The sequence below is a fragment of the Micromys minutus genome, assembly GCF_963924665.1.
Source record: "Micromys minutus genome assembly, chromosome: 18".
Taxonomy (NCBI): Eukaryota; Metazoa; Chordata; class Mammalia; order Rodentia; family Muridae; genus Micromys; species Micromys minutus.
Window position 1 is genome coordinate 44,323,305 of NC_137953.1, and position 22,336 is coordinate 44,345,640.

At 40.5% G+C, this 22,336-nt stretch overlaps 3 protein-coding genes across 6 annotated transcripts in view; 1 reads left to right on the forward strand and 2 right to left on the reverse strand.

Moving 5' to 3' along the window:
• Positions 1 to 9,157, reverse strand: part of AGBL3 (AGBL carboxypeptidase 3) — a gene marked incomplete at its 3' end in the record, with an annotated part of 95,681 nt that extends 86,524 nt beyond the window's left edge. Inside the window, exons 1-4 of the mRNA XM_080931799.1 lie at positions 9,050 to 9,157; positions 7,496 to 7,614; positions 6,229 to 6,289; positions 1,057 to 1,242 (exon numbers count right to left, since the gene is read on the reverse strand). Of these exons, the coding sequence (XP_080787925.1) occupies positions 1,057 to 1,242; positions 6,229 to 6,289; positions 7,496 to 7,558 (310 nt within the window). The 5' untranslated portion in view covers positions 7,559 to 7,614; positions 9,050 to 9,157. The remainder of the gene's footprint in view (positions 1 to 1,056; positions 1,243 to 6,228; positions 6,290 to 7,495; positions 7,615 to 9,049) is intronic.
• On the forward strand, positions 7,941 to 13,889 carry LOC308432647 (uncharacterized protein; the record flags this gene model as incomplete). Its single annotated transcript, XM_080932409.1, has 4 exons — positions 7,941 to 7,965; positions 8,614 to 9,236; positions 11,737 to 11,811; positions 13,783 to 13,889. 3 exons carry the CDS (start codon positions 7,941 to 7,943, stop codon positions 11,809 to 11,811), a joined length of 723 nt encoding a protein of 240 aa, XP_080788535.1. The 3' UTR covers positions 13,783 to 13,889.
• A 782-nt stretch (positions 13,890 to 14,671) lies between these two features.
• CALD1 (caldesmon 1) overlaps positions 14,672 to 22,336 on the reverse strand; it is a 182,054-nt gene continuing 174,389 nt past the window's right edge. For 3 of the 4 annotated variants that reach the window (XM_080931801.1, XM_080931803.1, XM_080931802.1), the window contains 2 exons: positions 19,158 to 19,238; positions 14,672 to 16,135 (listed from right to left, as the gene is read on the reverse strand). In XM_080931801.1, the coding sequence (XP_080787927.1) occupies positions 16,127 to 16,135; positions 19,158 to 19,238 (90 nt within the window). In that variant the 3' untranslated portion in view covers positions 14,672 to 16,126. The remainder of the gene's footprint in view (positions 16,136 to 19,157; positions 19,239 to 22,336) is intronic. The other variant, XM_080931800.1, reaches the window with a different exon arrangement.

Sequence of the window (22,336 nt, forward strand, 5' to 3'; positions counted from 1 at the left end):
TGTGAGAGTGAGCTATGTCAGCTAAGCGGAACCAGCATGGGGTATAGAAACACTGGGAAGCAGTGATATAATGAGGCCTTATTTCCCCTCTTCTCTTTGGGTCTCCTCTGCACTAATACTCTCACCATTCCCATAGAAGAGAAGCTAGACAGAGGCCACAGAAGCAGGAGGGATGTTTCTCCTTCACTTCATTTCCCTTGTTACTGACACAGCTAAAAATGGGGTTATGAACCAGAAGCAAGGCATAAAAACTTCACAAAGCTAAGATTTAGTACATGCTGGTGGTTTTTTGTCTGTCTGTTTCTGTTTGATTTCTTTATTTCTTTCCCTGATGTATGAACAAAAAACGAGGGGATGTTGAAGGAGAGGTAAAATGATGGAGCTGAAAGGCAAGCAGGAGAGACCCTACACTAACAGAAACATACACTCAAGGCAGTAAAGAAAACGGCAGAGACAAAGGGACTGGAGAAGAGACTGGGGGCCAGGGTGGGAGAACAGAAACGAGTGCACCTGTGGTTCATGAGTACTCCAATGCTGTGCCATAGTCCAGTATATCTGTCTATGACAGTCATGTCTTCTGGAATCATCTAAAACTAGTATAGATATAGGATTTTTGTTATTTAAAACAGGATCTGGTGATACACGGCCCAGGGTAGCTTAACTTGCAACCCTCAGATTCAGCCTCCTGTGTGTTAGAAGGACAGATATGTACCACTATGCTCAGCTGTATACATTTTAAATCTTTCTATTTAAGCATAGTGACATGTGAATAATCTGAGCTGAGATGTACATTAAGTATAAAATGCATACTGGGTTTAGACGACTTTATGCAAAAAGAAAGTAAGATATTTTTTGATATAGTTTAATTAAATAGAACATATCTTAAAATTAATTTCACTTTTAAACTTATATAACTAGTAGAAAATTTAAATTCTATTTATACACATGGCTTATGTTCTACTTCTGGAATGCAGCTGTTACATCATTGGTGTTCTCACTAACATCAAGATTGATAGTTTGCTAATGTCCGAATCCCCAAAACTTCTAAAAACATACCAATATGCTGAACTTTTTCATCAATGACCTCACAGTGGTATGGCCACCGTGTTGGGCTCAGTGGACCAGAAGAAGAGACACCATATAAATCTCGTGGTTCACGAAGGCGTGGTACCCATCTTCCTAGCTGATACTCCAATAAAATCTGTGTAGTCCGAGGGAAGAACGGGTCACCAATAGCATCAGCTGAAAAAAATATTCAAATATAGTCATGTGTGACCAGAAGAAAACACCAATTCCACAATTTCAACATATATCATATAGTTTTTCTTTTCCTCTTAACCTACTTAATTTATGCAAATTTATAGATATCATTTTAACTATTTAATAATTAAATAATAAACATCTAAATGAAAAATTTAACAACTCTTCCTAAGAGTTAAAAATGTTAACCTATATAATATTATTTTACAATGATTTCTTTCCAATACTTACAATGTCTTACAGCTTCCCTAACAAACCATCTAAATTTGACTTTTAAGTGTGTGTGTGTGTGTGTGTGTAAGAGCCTACAGACGTCAGAGGGTAACCTTTGATGTCATCCTCAAGAACACTGTCTACCTCCATTGATACTGGGTTTCTCACCAGCCTAGAGCCCACTAACTAGGCTGGACTGGCTCTCCAGTGAGCCCTATAGATCACCCTGTCTCAGAGATCTCCAGTGTTGGGATTATAAGTACAAACCATCATGCATACATTGTTATTGCTTGAACTCACATCCTCATGTTTGTGAGGCAAGCACTTTACTGAATGATCTATTTTCCCAAATCCCGATTTGATTTCTTAACTATAATAATTGTCCAATGAATTAAATACAGCCACTGACTATAAATAATTTCACCACTTATTGAAATGGTATTTCTAAAGGTTGCTAGTGATCTCTTAGCCACAAGTTTTTTATTGTGTGACCCAATCAGGAGTGTGGTTCCTATAGTTATTATGGGCATATACAAACCATCACAGCCCCCATAAACTCGTGTTTGAACAAGCCTATGGGGGTCAGGGAGTGAAATGTGATGGTTTGTGTATGCTTGGCCCAGGGAGTGGCACTATTAAGAAGTGTGGCCTTGTTGAAGTAAAAGTGTCACTGTGGGAATGGGCTTTAATACCCTAGTCCTAGTTGCCTGAAAGTCAGTCTTCCACTAAGCAGCCTTCAGATGAAGATGTAGAACTCTCAGCTCCTCCTGCACCATGCCTGCCTGGATGCTGTCATGCTCCTGCCTTGATGATAATCAGTTGAACCTCTGAACCCAAATAAATGTTGTCTAAGAACTTTCTTGGTCATGATGTCTGTTCACAGCAGTGAAATCCTAGCTAAGACAGCAGTAAAGGACCCTTTCTCTGTCGGTGTTAATTGTATGGCATGAGTTTGATGTGAAACTCCTTATTAATTTATTTCCCTTCTTTTATATGAACTAAACTATAGGAACAGTCCACTATGATCCAAGTAAATTCTCTACTCCACTTTAAACAGTCAAATCTTTTATTTGCCTTGTTTATGCATTCACTCTAAGTATTCTCCTCATGTGGGCTTAGGCAGTGTTCCCAAACTTTCCCAGTTTTAAGAACCCAATTTTTGAAGTGCTGTCACTCAAATCAACTTCTTAATATATACCACAGATAAATATCTACCCTGGTTCTTTAGAACTATTTTGATATGGCTATCAGAATATGCTTGTGGATCTCTATTAATTATATCTTCACTTGTAAAAGCATTCTCTAAAGTGCAGAGTACAACATATACTTTCAACACAATGTTTTGCCATTTATTTAATAAATTTCCTATTGCTAGATATTTATTGTTTTAAACTTTTGATTCATTAGAGAAATGAGTCAGAAGAAATACTTGTTCTAACACATACCAAATATCACATTTAAAACTATAATTTACAATATTAACAGTGTCTCATGAGTACAGGGGTGGAAAGATGGGATTTAGTACATGATAAAATTAATGTCACTGATTAAGGTGACATTTTTAATTAGTGACAAAAATGGGTAAATTTCAACTAGTAATGGCAGAGGTTACCAAATGACACTGTAGCCATTTATAAATTAGAAGATACAACCTATTTATGAGAGAAACTAAATATAAAAATTAAGATTAACATAGAGAAGTACTTTTTTTTTGATGAGTATATACATTACCTTGTGGTAGAGGTTTTAAAATTTTAATAAGATAAAAATGAAGAACCATAAATGAATACTGATAAACCCAACAATATCAAAATAATTTAAAATGACAGAGCAACAGAAGCAAAAATAAAAGAATCACCATGAATGAACAACTCATAAAAAGAAGGACTATAAATCGATAATAAGAAAAAAATAGATAATAGGCCTTTAAAAACAACTCTCAATTTCTCTAGCAATGTATTCATTAAAACAAGGAGTTACATCCCATCTTCCACTAGACAGCAAAGCTAAAACAAAACAAACAACAGGCAGCAGGGAAGCATCCACAGAACAGTACTATATAATTTCTAGTTGTATAGATGTGTGTGTATACACTTTATATATGCACATATAGTGCATATATATGTATATACATACTTATAAAGAGAAAATTCTAGGAAGATACTATGTTGGATAATTTTTGTCAGCTCAATTCAACTCAACACAAACCTAGACATATCTGGGAAGATGGAATCCCAAGAAAATGCCTCCACAACACTGGTAAGTAAGCAAGACGGGGGAGCACTTTCTTGATTAATGATTGATGTGAGAGGGCTCAGCTCACTGGTGGAGTTTCCATGACTGGGTAAGTGGTCCTAGAAGATGTAAGAAAGCAAGCTCAGCAAGCCAGTAAGCAGCATTCCTCTATGGCTTCTTCTTTGGTTACTGCTTCCAGCTCAGTTCTCGAGTTCCTCCCTGACTTCACTTAGTAATGAAGGGTGACCAACAGTAAGATGAAACAAACCTTTTCCTTGTCACTGCTTTGGGTCACAGTATTGTGTCACAGCAACAGAAACCCTAATGATGGCACATGAACTTAAGAGCAATTATCTTAAAAGTGATATCTTTTAGGATGGTAGCAACAAAGACAATTAAAAAGGCTTTAACATCCATATTAGATTGTGTTAGATATGTAAATGTTTACTGGAAATATTTTAGAATGATTTGACAATCCAACTGTAAATCGCTATTGGGACTCAGCCTGCCGGAAGAGAGCTGAGCACCTGGGAGCGATATTCCTCCTGAGCCCATGGACCCAAAGGCCCACAGGAGAGACAAGCTCCAGTCAGAGACAACAAATCCAATGAGCATCACAGATAACAAGATGACAAGAGGCAAGCACAAGAAACTAAGCAACAGAAACCAAGACAACCTGGCAACATCAGAACCCAGTTCTCCCACCACAGCAAGTAGTGGATCTCCCAACACAGCAGAAAAACAAGATTTGGACTTAAAGTCATACCTCATGTTGATGATGGTGCCTTGAGAAGCACATGACTGATCCACTTAAAGAATACAGAAGAACACAGGTAAACAAGCAGAAACACAAAAACCACAAAAATCCTTTAAAGAATTACAGGAAAACACCTGGAAACAGGTGAAGAAATTGAACAAAACAATCCAGGATCTAAAAATGGAAATAGAAACAATAAAGAAATCACAAAGGGAGAAAATCCTGAAGATATAAAGCATGGGAAAGAGATCAGGAGTTCTAGATGTAAGCATCACCAATAGAATACAAAAGATGGAAGAGAGACTCAGGGACAGAAGATACCATAGAAAACACTGACACATCAGTCAAAAAAAAAAAAAAAAATGCAAAAACCAAAAGCTCCTGACCCAAACCATCCAGGAAATTCAGGACACAATGAGAAAATCAAACCTAAGGATAACAGAGGTAGAAGAGAGCAAAGACTCCCAATTAAAAGGCCCAGTAAATATCTTCAACAAAATTATAGAAGAAAACTACCCTAACCTAAAGAAAGAGATGACCATGAAAATACAAGAAGCCTACAGAACCCCAAATAGATTGGACCAGAAAAGAAATTCCTCCCGACACATAATAGTCAAAACACCAAATGTTTAAAACAAAGAAAGAATATTAAAAGCAGTAAGGGAAAAAGGTTAAGTAAGATATAAAGGCAGACCAATCATAATTAAACCAGACTTCTCAACAGGGACTATGAAAGCTGGAAGATCCTGGACACACATAGTATGCACTCACTGAAAAGTGGATATTAACTCCAAAGCTTGGAATACCCAAGAAACAATTCACAAATCTTATGAAGCTCAAAAAGAAGGAAGGACTGAAGGTGGATGCTTCAGTCCTTTTTAGAAGGGAGAACACAATCTCTTGGGAGGAAATACAGGGACAAATAGAGGGGCAGGGATTGAAGAAAAGATCATCCAGAGACTGCTTTACCTGGGGATCCATCCCAAATGGAGTCACCAAAACCATAAACTATTGCTGATGCCAAGAAGTGCTTACTGGCAAGAGCCTGATATGAATGCCTCTTTCAGAGCCATACTGATACAGATGAGGATGCTTTCAGCTAACCATTGGTCAGACTGAGCACTGGGAACCCAATGGAGGAGCTAGAGAGAGGACTGAAGTAGCTGAAAGAGTTTGCAACTTCATGGGAAGAACAACAATATCAACCAACCAACCCCCCTCTCTTAATCTACCAGGGACTGAAACACCAACCAATGAGTACACATGTAGAGACCCATGGCTCCAGGTGCGTATGTGGCACAGGATAGCAGTTTCTGGCATCAATGGGAGGAGAGGCCTTTGGTTCTGTGAAGGCTCGTTCTCCCAGTGTAGGGGAATGCCTAGGCGCTGAGGTGGGAGAGGGTGGTTGGGAGTGGGGAAAAAGGGAGTAACATTTGAAATGTAAGTACAGAGAATATCCAATAAAATTGATAAGAAAGCTATTTATGCAACAATAAATCACTGAATACATACATACATAGAAGTATTTATATATATGTATATATATATATATATATACACACACATACACACACACACACATATATATTGTCCATATATTTTTTTCTCCCTATCCATTGGAATAATCACTATTTTATTAGATTTGTTTTTTTTTTTTTTTTTTTTTTTTTTTTTTAGTTTCCTTAAGTAGGATAAGGAAACTTTTTATCCACTAAAAGTTTCGAGATTAAAAGGGAAGAAAGTACATTTAGATGAGTTCAAACCTTCTAGTAGTGTACACCGATGAATATCATCACTTACAAATTTCATGAATGAATCCTCGTCCTGAAACAAAAGAATTTAATATTTATGAACCAATAATAACAAATTCAAGAGTTTTATTTAACATCTACCTTACTACTTGTGATTGTCTTTACTCTTTAATAAATGCAAGACTCCACGGTTATTTAGGCTAGTGGAACCTTAACACTGGCATCTTCATTCCTCTTCCCTAGCTGTGGTGGTTTGAACATGCTTGGCCCAGGGAGTGGCACCATTAGGTGTGGCCTTGTGGGAGGAAGTGTGTCACTGTGGGTGTGGGCTTGAGGACCGTTTTCCTAGCTGCCTGGAAGTCAGTATTTTCCTGGATGTAGTCAGATGAAAATATAGAACTCTCAGCTCCTCTAGCTCCTGCCCTGATGATCATGGCCTGACCCTCTGAACCTGTCAGCCACCCCCCATTAAATGTTGTCCTCAGAAGAGTTGCCTTGGTTGTGCTGTCTGCTCAACACTAAGACAACAAGGTCTGGCCAGGATGGTAACTCAGGAAGGAGCACAGTTTACAGTTTAGAGGTTCTTGGGACACTTGGGGAAAGAAATGGTGAATGCAACACAGAGAGTTATGGGATTAGAGAACTGTGTTTCATTTGGAGAGACTTTGGAGCTTTAAACACATTGTAATTTAAATTTATACTTTAAAAGAAATATCTTAGAACACGATGTAAGAGCAGACACAATATTTTCAAATACTGCATCCCTCCTCCTCCTTTTTCTCCCACCCACATCCTTTCCTTCTGGCTTTGAGGAGTCACATTAATGTACTAGGATGAGACATAAGAGCCCTGGATGGAACACAGGGGTTTGAGTTTGGTGCATCTTATCTTGCAACAGAATTAGCACATAAAGAAGGAGATGTGACTGTAAAAACAAAGTCCTAAGCATTACATACACACATTTTAATACAATCCAGAACAATCTTACCCAAGGCTTTCTAAAAAAAGAAAATCCTTTCCCATTTTAAAAAATGTTTTTAATTGAAATATAATTAGATTTTTGCTCCCCTCCCACTCCCCAGTTTCAATCAGTTCTTTTTCCTTTTTCTAAATAGGGCATACTACACAGTAAGCTTTCATTTATTTTCTAACTTCCACGACAAAAATGGATATCATTCATTTTATTTTTACAACAAATCAATTCTACAGTGTTGTAATTGGGAATATATGCTGCATAATACATTTACTCCAAATGATGTAAAGTAAGAGGAAGACATACCAATTCATCATCATCACTGATACTCCTATCTGAATAGTCTTCCTCTTCTGAATCTTCTGACATCTTTTCTAGTGTTCTCCTTGAAATTTCTTTCACTATGTGGGTAGGCTGTAAAATGTCTAAGAAAATTATTTAACAACTTTTCTTTTATGCAAAGGTGTGCAAGTTCTATATTAAATGAATATTACAAAAACCTATCCAATTGTATTTAATTGACAGTGTCAGATGTCTGAAAACTAAACTAGTAAGGATACAGGAAACTAATTTCAATTTCAAAGATTTCTAAAAAAAACTACCCATTACTACAAAGACAGCTTCCTAAATGGATATCCAATACCAAGCATTCGGTCCTAAAAATATATACACATAACCAACATTCAACAGACTTCTGCAAATTGCATTTCTCTATTTAAACACACATAATGATAATAATGTGAAGGGGGCTATGAATCTGAGAGGGTTGGAAGGGGGTAAATGATGTAATTATATTTTAATTAAATAAAAAATTTCAAATGAGTGGATATGGAATGGGGACATGTATCTTGGAAGAGATGGAAGGGAATAAATTTATAAGCTGTCAGTATGTTTTATTAACAAAAATAAAACTAAAAAGTCTGTTGTAAATAATTTAGTTGAAAAACTTTCACAGTATATAACCTAACCATTTACACTTTATATTTATACTTAAACGCAACACTGCAATAGTAAATCAGGATTGTCCTGAAGCATAAATTACACAAGAAAAGTCATAGTTATTTGGGCAATAAAATGTAGGAATCATTCAAAAGCTTTCCCCTTCCTCCTTAATTTTCCGTTGAACCAGGTTTCAGTGTCCCTAAGTAAAGTTTCTCTTTAACTTGATTACTACTGTATATTTAACTTCTAAATTCAATAACATCGTTTGAATTGAAATAGCTTCCAGAAGGTCCTGTTGGAGATGACCACTGCTACTTCTATGCAAGCCTGAAACTGCCATTTCACTAAAATGACATTTTCCTCCTGATGCACATGTCAGTGGTTGTGCCTTTGGGGACACTACAGTTTTAAGTATACGCTTCCTCTTTCCTTGTTTGCAATGAAATAATCGAAAGTTCTTGCCAAGCTTTTACACCTTGCAGGAGACCAAAAGAATTTACCAATTTCACAACTGCCGGGTTATGCTGTCTCTAAAAGAGACTTTAGGAGCGTGGACTGCACACCGACACAAAGCTTTCAGAGCCCCCTTGGTTTGCGTTTACAGAAGAGCGTGTTCCGGGGCGCTCAGTTAGGACAACCCGCCGGGCGCCCGGCGGCAGCTCCTGACGTGCTAGCGCTGGGCGCCGGAAGCCCGCGGACGCCGGTCCACGCCTCAAGCGGCGAGCGAGGGGCGAGCGGCCGCGCCAGGCCTCCTCCGGGGACCGGACCCGCGGGGAGCCTCCTCAGGCCGGCCCCGCGCCGCCCCGCGCCCAGGGGCGCATCTCCCGCGCTCCCCGGCCTGAGCCGCACGTCCGCCGCCCGCCCCGCTCCCTCGGCCTCTTCAAGCCTGCCCGCGTCCCACCCCTGCCGTGAGAGTACTTTAGGATGTCCCCCAGGCACCGGGCGACGACAGAGCCAGAGGAAACAGCATCGTAATTCAACGGCCACAGCCACGCTCTCTATGGAGAGCAGGCCGCTTGTTGCCAGGGCAACGGCAGTAGTCTCGCGAGACTTCGGGAAGTTTTGGCGCCCCACCCCCACCCCTGTAGCGACAGCTTTGAAGGCGGTGAGATTTTGGTGGGAGAAAGTGATGCCAGGGGATGATGGGAACTCAGGGCTGGGCTTAGGGTTTGGAGAGGTTTGTTCCGAGTGACAGCAATCTGCTAGGCGCCTGTGCAGAGAAAGCAGTAGCGCAAACTGTTTGAGGCGCGTTCTGGATGCTCACTTGACTCTTAAAAACCCGATGACCATAGGCAAGTTAACCTTATCAATAAAAATGAAGTAATTGTACTTGAAGTTAAAAGGTTGAGCTCTATTCTGCACACGTCATCCATCCTTATTCTGGAAATGAGACTTAAACACTTAATTTGGAGGAGTCATGGTCACATGAGGGCAAACTGTCAAAAATTTCATCAGTTTAGAAATTTTTTGTTAGCCAACACTTTCACAAAGCAAAACCCCACTTTGCCTTATTTAAGTCAGTAAGACTTAGGATTTGTGCGCGCGCGCATGTGTGTACGTGTACACTTCTAACCCTGATTTGTTGGTCACTTTTAACTTTGGTGGATAATACAGTTGGAACAGTTTTCCAAGTAAAGTTAAAAAACCCATACAGACAAAGAATGGCTAGGTGTTCTGTGCCCGCATGGCTCACATTAAGCACTTCAGTTCAAGCATGGAAGGGGTTGTTAGCATCTCTAGATTTGTGTTTGTGTCAGCAACTCAAAACCTTGAGAGCTTCTGCTTCTTTGGACATTGGCTGGAGGAAATTGAGAGTACCGTTGATCAGTCTTCATGGCTAGCTGTGCTTGGGTTTATGCCTTATGTATATCACTAAAGGTGGCAATGCTCAGAGAATCTTTGGTTTGAGGGCATCCTCAGAGCTCCAGCACTAAACTTTACTTGCTCTTGTGGAGCTGTAAGAACAGAAACATAAACCTACTTGTGTTTATGTGTGGGGCCATTCAGAGCTAAGTAGGGTGAAATAAGACCATTTATGTGGCCTTCTCATAGTTAAAACATAGTGGCTCCGCGGACAGAGCAGAGGACACCCAATCCTTGTTCCTGCTAAGGGTGCCATGTGGTTCCCTTCAGAACCAAATGTGTTCCCTTGACTTGCATCATTAGAATTACAGCTAAACTAGACTTCTTAAAATGTACCCACCTGGGGTATTGTGCTGTTGGAGACAGTAGATAGGCTAAGTCAGTCTTTATATATGGAATCTATTTTTTTCCCTGTTGGTTTTTACTTATGGATAAAGGCCATAGGGTGTCAGGTGCATAAGCTGAAGCTCTGAGAAACAGCTGAGCTAGTCATGGGAGAAGCTTAAATCATGTCTGTTTGTGTATACATCTATATCTATCTATCTCTGTGTGTATATGTACATATGTATGTATTTTCAGCCCAACTTTGTACATTAACATGTATCAACAAATATAGAGAAGAAAGCTATTAGTGCATAAAGAAATTACTTAGAATTCATTACTCACCTGACCTTCGCTGGTTACTTTACATCAGAGACTATTGGCAGGGGAAGGCTGTTGCAGAGAGCAGAACCGTTTTTAGTGGAGATTACACTCTAATCAGATGAAAGTTGCTATGGAGAAAACTCAAGCTTAGCAAGTGCTGGGGTGAGTAGCTTGGCAGTGTAGGTCTTTAAGATGGGGTGGCTAGAGATGCGCTCTGCCCTGGGAGCACTTGAACAGGAAGGTAAACCACATAGCTGACTAGAGAAGACCTCGTTGGAGTGGAGACGCAGCAAGTACTAAGGCTATGGAGCTAGTGTCATTTTAAAGACAGGTTATATGAGATTCCCTCTCCTCCAGCGAAATTTCACACAGCCTTTGAAGCATCTGCTTTAGATGTTTTAAATGAGTTTTAAAACATTATTTGTATTGTATTTATGGGGGCATGCATGCTAAGGTTCATGTGTGGACAGAGACAACCAGTACTGAGTGGGTCCTGGGAGTTGAAGGTTGTCAGGCATGGTAGTAAATGCATTTTCCTCTGAACCATCTCCTGGGCTTGCTAGTTTGCTCTCTCTCTCTCCCTCTCCCTCTCCCTCTCCCTCTCCCTCTCCCTCTCCCTCTCCCTCTCCCTCTCCCTCTACCTCTTCCTCTACCTCTCCCTCCCTCCATCCATCTCTCTCTCTCTCTCTCTCTCTCTCTCTCTCTCTCTCTCTCTCTCTCTCTCTCTCTCTCTCTCTCTCTCTCTCCTTCCCTCCCTCCCTCTCTCCCTTTTAGATTTATTTATTATATATAGTGTTCTGCCTGCATGTATGCCTTCAGGCCAGAAGAGGGCACCACATCTCATTACAGATGGTCATACTCCACAATGTGATGTCTGGGAATTGAACTCAGGACCTCTGGAAGAGCAGACAGTGATTAACCTCTGAGCCATCTCCCCAGCCCCCATGGGCTTTCCATTTTTAATTTTAAAGTTTTTTTTAATTTTGATTTCAGACAGGAGCAAACACTGGAAATTGAATGTGTTGTTCTTAAGTTAAAATGAAATAAGGCCTGGAGTAAACTTCTCAAAGATGTGCTGAGTTGTGCTTTCTCTCTAGGTTCTCACCACTGAAAGCTACTGGACAGACTCACAGAGTCAATTTCCAACTTTTCAGGAAGCAGATGGAGCTTAAGTAATTTCCTCACCTTTCATGTGACTGTAGGAATTGCAATGCTAGAGAGAGGGAGAGGGGGAGGGGGAGGGGGGTAGGAAAAGAATGCTTAAATACTTACCTGTATTATCCCCAAAGGCACAGTCACTGTCATGGATAGTCAGGAGCAAAATGTCATCATGGTAAAATGGCAAAAGTGTAAGTTATGTTAGGACTATGAATATGACTTATTTTGAATAATTTGCCCTTTGGAAATTATTAAACAGACATGTAGATAAGGAGACAAGGTGACCAAAGCATTCATTCTTTATGACATCATAGAAGTTAGTTATCATGGGGACTCTGAGCTCTTTTTACACATTTTAATTGATGAAACCATTCTAGGAATGGGGAGCCAGACAAGTACTTGTCTGTACCTTCCTCTCTTCCTTGCACTAGGAGCCAAACCTCTCACAGTGTTTCCAAGCATATGTCTTGAGATCTGTTCTACTCAGCAGCTAAGACTCAGTCCCCCCTTATTTCAAGATTTTTGCCTTTTGTTAGGATGAAGACATCCCAGGGATAAAGGTTCAAAGGTCTTTTTACTTGGTCAAGTTACTGTCTATTGTTTGGGTCTCTCACACACTTGTCTGTGGACTTCATGAGGAGAGGAGAGCAACTTCAGCTCTCTTCCCCTTATAACACACACACACACACACACACACACACACACACACAGCTGTCTTCAAGACAAACATATACACAATAATCTGTTATGATAGACAGGACTGTAGTAATTAAAAGTGTGGGCCTAGGAATCTTACCGGTGGTCAACTCCTGTGACTTAATAGCTCACTGATGGCATGTTCTAAAAGTTCATTTACCTGCAAAATGGGGATACTAGACTAGTGCCTCTCCTGTAGCATTATTGAAAGGAATAAAGGGGTGAAGAACATGTCAATTACCTACATTTCACTCATGTAACATGAGGAGGTAGGTTCTAGTCATTACTCTCTTCTGACAACACAGTGGCTTTCAAGGCACCCCATGGGGTTTCAGGGCATCCCCTTGGGACCAATGGCATTGTTAGTCAATACTTTTTATAGAATGTAAATCCTTGGGCTCTAGCAAGGATGCTATGGAATCAGAAAGGGACAGACCATTCTATTCAAAAAGTCTAGTAGGTGATCCTGTTCTTCCCTCCGTTTGGAGAACCAATGGGATAGTAGGTTACGTATAGATTCTGAAACTACAGTAGCTAGTTGGGTGTCCTGACATAGGACTCAATGCCACAGTTTTCCTGTAAACAGCAATATAACACCACCTATCTGACAGCGTTCTGAGCTTAAGGATTTTTAGGAAGTGCTCTCATTTGTTTTCATGGACACGTTTGAAGCACACATTCTGGGGAAAAGAGGAGGAGGAGAGGACAGGAAAGGGGAAGGGGAGGAAGAGCTGGGTTCTCAAAGCAAAACAGCAGAGCCACCACGGAATCGTTTGAAATGCAGGCTCTCGGGGCCCATCCAGACCTATTATATGATGTTCCTATTTTACAAAATATATTAAGTGCTCCTTTAAAACCGGGCTGCAGTAAAGTTCTGCTATTAAATCCGAAGCGGAATGAAGTAAATGGTCAGCACTCTCTGCGGAGCTGGGATGGATGAGCTGGGATGGATGAGACTATAAAGCTGGGAACAATAAGATGAGCAGAAACCTCTTCCAGCCTCCCGAGCAAGCACCGGGATCTAGCCTTTTACCTTAAAGGAGAAAATTTTAAATGCTCCGTCAGTTGTCCACTTCTGAGTACTTTTGAATATTTGGTTAGGAAAGTCCCTGCAGTAAGAAGTGCTTTAAATCTGCACTGTGGCTACTATGCTGACTATCACCTGAGGGGTGGGGGCAGGAGGAACAGGAATTCAAGGTCATTCTTGGCTTCATAAGTTCTAGGCCAGCCTGGGCTTCATGAAATCCTGTCTCAAGATGTCTTTTGTTTGTTTGTTTTTTCCTTTATAGAGTGAAACCAACCCTCGGTGTGAAGCACAAGAATCTTGCCCTTCTCTTTGTCATTATAGACACCACTTCTCACAATCAGGAGAGCACCAAGAATGCACGAGGCAGAGGCATCTGGAAGAATTCCATTTATTGTGGATGCATTTTCACAATATATTTTTTATTGCAGCAATCAATTATCAGTGAAAAATATTAAGTGTTTATAACATTTTTTAACAATGGCAGATTCACAGAACATGCTAGTCAGCTTGCAGTTTCCTCTCTTAAAGATAACAGAGAGCTGTAATCAAACAAAGAAATGAGGAATTTGCTTCTTCAAAGATTAAAGCCAAACAGAAAAACTTCTACCCTAAACCCGATATTGTCATCCAAATATTGGAATAAAAGTTAGGATCAAAAGAGTCATCTCACAACTTTGGACTTTCTTAAAAGCAAAAACAACAAACAAAAGCCTGTAAGATATTAGGAGAAGGCCGTTGTTTACACGCACGAGCATGATTCCTCAGCATCAGCCTTAAATCGAACTTTGATCCATTTTACTCCAATGATGGAAGTCATTTCCATGGGTGTGCCATGCGCACTCTACCTTATCATAGACTTGTGTCTACTCTGTCGTGGGTAGATGACTTGTGTAGTCTTTGTGGCTTTCCTTCCTTTGGCCCAAGTTTGCTCAAAGCTAGGGAATCCAACTAACTCTTACTAATTCATGAGAAAAACAGACTTTCCAAGGCAGTGGTCACCTCAAGCCAACCCTTTCCTCCTGAAAAGAAACCCGCAGATTGAAAATTTTGGAGGCTCTCCTACTGTGGAAGGCACGGAGACTAAGATCATTTTGGTTAAGTCAGCTGAGGTATGAGTTTGTACAATGACACTATGTATAGAATGTTCTATATAAGAACATCCTGTAAGACACTAGGGTGTGTTTCTTTTATCTATTGGGAAAATTAAAGACATAAGCTAAAATAGGACCTGACGTCTGAATGAGGAGTCCCTAAAGACCCGTGGTGGGGGGGGGGAGTAAAACTATCAAAATTTACATGTATTTCTCAAATTTCAAGATCTTATGAACTTATGACAGTACCAACCGACTAATAGAGGCAGAACGTTTAGTTTAAAGAGCATGAGTACTCAGAGATAGCGGGACTTCTGTGCTTTTATCTCTTTACCTACCTGCTTCTACACAAAGCAAAGCTGGTCTGTCTTTAGGCGTCTACATCTTAAGTGTGCATTAGTCACCAAAATGCTTGGCTCTAAGTGTTAGAGAAAGGAGACACCTTAGATGTCATGTAGGTCAATTTGTTTTTGTGGGCGGGAGGTTAACTTCACGGTCACAAATAATCAGGGTTTGAGTTTCGTCCAGATGGTAGACTTAATGAAATTCACACTGGACTTCAAGACTGCTCTCAATTATAAACTAAATACTATGTCTTATAAGAAGCTTCAACTAATTTTGACACTTGTAATCTCTTTTTTTTTCCAATACTTTTTTCTTATAAATCACTGGACATTGAAAACATCTATACCTAATTTCCATGTTTCTACTGGCAAATAGGAAATATTAATATACTATTGCTAATTTTTTAATCTTCAAAAGCCGTGATATTGGTTAGTTACAAGGACATACTATGAAATGTAATAATAGTCTAGCACATGAAAAAGCAATCTACCATTAGTGTGTCTGTATACACGTATGCACATACATTACATAGTTGGGTTATCTAAATGTGGTTCAGTCTACTATCAGTACTAAAGAAATCTGCAAAGCAACCTGAAAAAAAAATCAGTACCACTGTCAGCTAAAATAATCTCCCAATTTAGGTATGAATCAGCATAGAAAAAAAAGCGATATCTCAACAGTACATCTTCTTTTTTAAAAAAGACAATCATTGCTGCCCTATCGTGGACCTGAAGTGGATTACGTTCAGAGAGTTTTGATTGCCGACTTAGAGAATCTCTCCCATGCTTTAGTCTAAAGTGCAGAAACACAATGTCTGTACTGAGACAAAACAAAGCCTATTGGTCATGTCCCCGCCACCTCGATACTGCGCACATTCCTCAGGTAATCTTAAGCTCGACATTCTGTTGTTGACTTCCAATGTGGTTGGTATCACTGTTCATATGACAGTAGCAAGTTTACTTCACAGCATGGGTTGCTTTAGAAACAGGCTCCTCTGCAAAGGCAGTACTTTGACCATGAACATTTCTAGTTGTGGTTATTAAATATAGTGAGCATACACATGGATTTACTGGGATATTGGAAAACATAAATATAAACAGAGTAATTAGCCCTCTCCAACTGAGCTGGCCCAGCAAGTTGGCTTGCAGTTGGGTTCCTTCTTCAATCGTTTCAGACCTGCTGAGAGAAGAGAACTTTAAACTGGTAGCCCACATTGTTTTGTAGGCTCACGATACAGACCGGATTAAATCTAAACATCCCGAAAGGGAAGGCTACTGCTGGCGGTATGTTCTCACATTTTCTTTGTCCTCGAGCTTCCTTTCCACCCTGGCCTTCATCTTTGCTCACAGCACTCAGAGTCAAGACAGCTTTTAAGCTCTACGGTAAGGACTGGGAATCTCTGGTGCTCCACACGACTGAAAAGCTCCGTCAAGGCCGCATCAACATCAGTAGGGAGGACGTGCTCATGACCCCTTTCCTCCCATTTACCCCAGCCACTCCTTTTATTTTAATCCTTACACACCGATCCTTGAGACTTATCTGACCCTTAATCTATTCTTATTCCATTCACTTACCCTTCGACCAGTTGCTAAAAGACCCCATGCTGAGGGACGAATATCACAATATTAATTTTCATTTCAGGGGAATAGCCACACAGTAAGTAAGGAGTCTGGTGCTTTGGAGCAGGGATCCCTGACCTGCTGGCTCATTCACTCTGTTAGGTTGGGTGGGGCGGTTTGACTGTAGCCACTGTGAGAGATCAGTGGGGACTAGTGAGGAACATGGTGCAGGAAAAGCACTCCTCTACTTTGTAGCAAAACCCCAGGTGCTCCCTCTGTGCTGTCTTGTGTGTGACAGGTGTCTTCTTGGCCCTATCATCTCAGGTGCTTTTGGTTTACCTTCCATAGCCCTAATGTGACCACAGGGACCTGATACCTGTGATAGTGGATGGTCAACATCCCCTGCTCAGAAAGGAAGTGTCATGATACTCAGACCACTACTTTGGAAGGTACAGCTATGTTACCAGGATTTTTAAAGTCTTAGGCCCACAAGTTCATGCTTTTTGTTTAAAAAAAAAAAAAAAGAAAGAAATCATCCGTTCCCTGCCTCCAATAGAAATTATGAAGGAAAATTTAAAAACATTACTTTTTTTTTTTGCTGAATGTACATTCTCAAAAAAAATATGTAATGGTTAAGAATGCTCTCAGCTAACCATTGGTCTGAAAATGGGGTCTCCAATGGAGGAGTTAGAAAAAGGACTGAAGGAGCTGAAGGGGTTTTCAACCTCACAGGAAGAACAACAATATCAAGCAACCAGACCCCCCCCCCCCCAGAGCTCCCAGGGACTAAACCACCAACCAAAGAGTACACATGGAGGGACCCATGGTTCCAGTCGCATATGTAGCAGAGAATACAGGGATCAAGAGAGAGGCGAGGTCCTTGGCCCTGTGAAGGCTCAACACCCCAGTATAGGGAAATGGCAGGGCAGGGAGATGGGAGGGAGTAGGTGGGTGGGGGAGCACTCTCATAGAGGCAGGGGGAGGGGAGATTGGATGGGAGTTTCCACAGGGGAAACATGGAAAGGGGATAATATTTGAAATGTAAGTAAAGAAAATGCCCAATTTAAAAAAAAACAAAACAGGAGTCAAAGATGCAAGGCCACATACATTAATTTTAAATTTCTAATAGCCACATTTTAAAAATAATTAAAAATTTTAATTACAAAAAAAAAAAAAAGAATACAGGCTCGGAGAAGAATTCAGTTGTAGGGATGTTTTTGAACATTAAAATTATTAGTTTTGTTTTACATCTGTGTTTGACTGTCTATAACTATGTCTCATGTGCATGCCTAGTGGCTTTGGAGGTTAGAAGGTGTTGGAGCCCTGGGTATAGTTTCAGAGGGTTTCGAACTGCCATGTAGGTTCGAGAAATCAAACCCAGGACGTGTGCAAGAACAGCAAATGCTCTTAACCACTGAGCCATCTCTCCAGCTCCTCAGTGTAGGTGTGGGTACTTGTTAGACATGTTTCTTAATAAAGTTGTTTAATCTCTCAGTGCCTCGTTGCCTCCAGCTATAAAATTGTAATCATTCTACTCCTTACCTCTACTAGTTGCTGGGGGAATCACATGTCACAGTAATGGTGCCTGGCAAATAATGGCTACTCCCTCCGAGTTAGTGGCAGTGGTGATCATCACTAGGTACTTTTTAGCAAATTTAGCTATCGAATCATTTGAATAATGAATTATTTAAAGTCACTTCAAATAGAGCAGCTGGGCTGGTGGATTTCATTGGACCTGAAGAGTACTATAACTGAAAAGACGGAGTGGCAGACTCAGGCAGCTGCCCCGGATCCAACAGAGGACAAAGCATGGGAAAGGAGGCAGTCTCTCCCCCACTAAGGGGGATCTCAGTGGTCTTCTAGCTGCCTTGAGGGAGCTCATTAGTCTGGAGTTTGCTTACGAAGTCTCTATGCCTAGGGCTCTGCATTACTGGAAAGCAGACTTTCCTCACCATACTTATTACTGATCTCTGAGCTCTCTTTCTGAATTTTCTCCCATTGAAGGACAGGATTGGGTCTTTTTTTTTTTTTTTTTTTTGAAATGGGAAGGCTACAATCAGAAATAGGCTCCCCATGCAACCAGTAATCCTGTTTCTTCTTTGAGCATCTGTTAAACACCACACAGAGTGTGTTTCTGAAATGTGTGCAAACCCTTTTCCTAGACGACCAAGTGTCCTTAGCCATTGGTTTTTACAGGGTAGCATATTCTGTCTAAAATTTTTGCTATAGCTATCTGGGATGTGAGGCTGTGCAAATGTGTCTTAGGACAGTTCTAGAAATGGAGCCAATGAAGGAGTCACACAATTTCTCCTAAGAGGTTTGTTTTCCCCTAATAACTGTGTAGCCAGTCAGGGCCTTGCAAAGAAAGATAGACCATAGTTATTGCATATGACCCCCTTGACCAGATTTTTCCATAACCATGACAACTATTTAGAAGTTGTCTTTCTGGAAACCAAAGACTTTAAGTCATTTATGTTATAAGCCTGACAAATCTGCAGTGCCAGTGACTTTGTAAATTGTCCTTTCTTTGGACCACACATGGGACTTTTAGAAACTGATGGTCATCTAAGTACAGATTTGTGAGTCAGCAATATTTCTCATTTAACCCCATTCTCTGACACACGATTCCCCCAGTAAATTACCTTAGTGGGGGAAGTGACCTTATCCACAGATTGCTTTTCCCAGAGGTTCCGCTTGCCAGATACATCTCCTGGCCTCAAGTCCTAAAGAAAAGAAAGCAGAAAGCAAAAGGTAAGTGACCTTGAATACTTTCTGGCTAGGTAGAGGTAAGCTAGCCACCACATCTACCACTGGTTCAAATCATTGTGGTGTTCAGTACACTTTGCACCAAAGGTCCCAAATGGAAGAAGCATTAGCAGTTACCTGACTATGAGCTGACCTTGGCCTGTTTCATGAGAATAGGCTGGCAATGCATACAGCGTCTGGGTCCTTCACTATTTGGCTACAGATGTCCATATTGCTTTCCCAAGGGGCAGGCTGGAAGTTCGTAGTGCTTCTCAAGCCTCAGGCAGTGCACTCGGAAGCATCTGGTATTTGGTACTGTCTGCATGGAATTAAATTCCCAGAGCCCCTGTGCTGCTGTGCTCACAAACATCTTCTTAGCTGACCACCATCCCCCCAGCTCATTCCCCATAGTGTTCTATTCATCCTCTAACAACTTCCTGCGTAGCATCAGTATCTTAGGGTCTGCGGCCTGAATGAAGATACCAAAATCCTTTTGTGTTTCTTGATGGCAAGTGTGTAATCCAGGAGTGGATTAGTAGAATCCAGTTCCACAAAAATAAATGTCTGTCACAGAGGTGACCAACCTTAAGAAGAGTGGGCAGTTGATGATGTATGTTAAAAACATTTGCGAATCCTAATATGACCCACAGTAGTTAAACAGCCTTGAGTCCTTGTTTACTAGTTTATAGTTAATTTCATTTGGATGAGAATCCAAATTTCTGTTTCATTTACTTTTCTTCTAGCATTTGCTTATATTAGTACTTGGCACAAGGTCATTTGGAGAAAATGAATGTGTTTTACTGAAAGAGTCATGCTTACTTTGGCAGTACCTTCTCTCACTAGGGAGGCAGAGCTGGAAACTGTAGTTTTCCAGGGATACCAGTTTTGATGACATACTTCTAACACAGAGTACTGGCATCTTAACACTAAACAAACATGCAGTGCTAATAATTCCATGTAAAGATTTGTGATACATGCAGTTTATGGGCCTGTGGCATGAATTGTCAACATTCTATTAGAACACTATACCTGTTTAACTTGGAAACATTAGGCAACAAATTATATTTACCGGGGGGGGGGGGGAGAGAGAGAGAGAGAGAGAGAGAGAGAGAGAGAGAGAGAGAGAGAGAGAGAGAGAGACAGAGAGAGAGAGAGACAGAGAGAGAATTCCATTACATTTGCCAATGTAGGTAAAAGTTGCCAAGTTGTCTAGAAGACTTAAAAATGTTGGGGACTATAGTAACATGCTGGCAGTGTTCTAAGAAGTGGGTGCAATCATTTATTTATTTGATTCATAGGAGACATGTTTTTCTTTCACATGAGTGTTTCTACATGAGAAAATGGATTGCATTTCCCTAAAATAATGTTGATGAATCTTTCAAGATCACTTAAGGGTTTAAATAAGGTGTTTTAAGAAAATGTCAACATCCACACTGTAAGTCAATTTTTTTTCAGGTCAAAGAGGAAATATAAATGGAATTACCTGAGCAGACTACATGTTAGAGAGAGAGACCCACTCTGGGGATGAGGGAGAAATGAAGTCAGGAAAGGCAGGTTTCCAATCAACCAGAGACCAGAGAGTGAAGAAGAGAAGCCAGCTGAGAAAGACATCATTCTCTTTTTTTAAATGAAAAGAAAGACAAGTTAGCACTTTAAATGCTCCATGACATATAGTTTAGACACAGAGTAGACAAACCAGCTAAAATATCATTCAGAATTTAATTCCAGCCACAGTTACCCTAGAAGTCTATAAACTCAACTTGTAAGTATCTTGAATGCCCCAGTAAGACACATAAGACAGGGCAATGTTTGATTTTAAATCTGCTAATTTACTGGGGGCTAGTATTAACAATTTTGAGAACTCGTAATTTGTAGCATTTCTAAAGATGGTAGCTTAGCTACTCTTTCTAGGTGGTTCTTCTTCTGAGTTTTAGAACTCAACACACGAATGCTAGCACTGTGAATTACACTTCTTCTTGACGAGGTTCTACTATGGACAAAGATTGTTTTGATGGGATAACTCTTTCTGTCTTTGTTCTAATGGCCCAAAGAGAAACACCTGTAGACAACAAACCGTAGCTTTCTCCTCCCCCTGCCCATGGGGAGAATCAGAGACATGAGTTGAGAACGAATTGTACATGGTCTAGAATCAAAAGGTACTACTGGGGCTCTCCTGTTGGCACTGCTTACAGACAATGCTCTGACTTCCTGGGCTCAGGATCAGTCTAGTCAGAATCCCAGGGGCTCTGTGTCTTGAGGATGGAAACATACATGTCTGAAGAGGCTGGTGTAAGAAAGAGGGATTGGACCCAAGACATCTAAGAATGTGTTTCCATAGTTCAAAAATGTGCTCAAATTATGACTTAAAAAATACATAATGGTGTGGGTCAGAGCTTAGCTTTGGGTCACCACGGTGACACATCATAGACAGGACCTAAGATTTCTGTTTGACTTATCTCCTACCATCCTTGGACATTTGTCTGACAGTCTTAACACATCTGCAGAATTCCAGTAGCCATTTCCACATTGAAAATTTACCTACTCTCTGCTGGACCCACAGAAGCAGTAGGTCTTGCCTGTCTTGCCCTGCCTCGGTTCTAAGTCATTGTCTTCTCCCAGGAGACTGCCATGTTACTAGCAATAATATGATATGGTGGGTGCTGGGTCTAAAATATTGGAAGAATATACTACCAGAGGAATGTGTGCAAAGCTTTAAAAGGCCTAGTGAGCAAACCCAAACTATGTATGATATTAAATATGCATTTCTTACTCCAATTTGGTTCTTATTTAAAGCCACACAAATCTGCAAAATCCAACAGGAAGAAAGTGGTCACTAACATCTAGACTGTCACATTTTTTTCCCCTCTCTGCATTCTTTAGATTAGTCTATGAATCACTTATTAAGTGTGAGGTAAAACAGCCATTGATTTTATAAGTACACTATATTAGTTTTCTGTCCAGTCACATGGTGGGAGGCCTTATCAATAGCCCAGAAGCTGTTATCACTAATCTTTAGTGTGGGATCCTTGATACATTTACATTACATACATATTAATGACTGCATTTACATTGAACC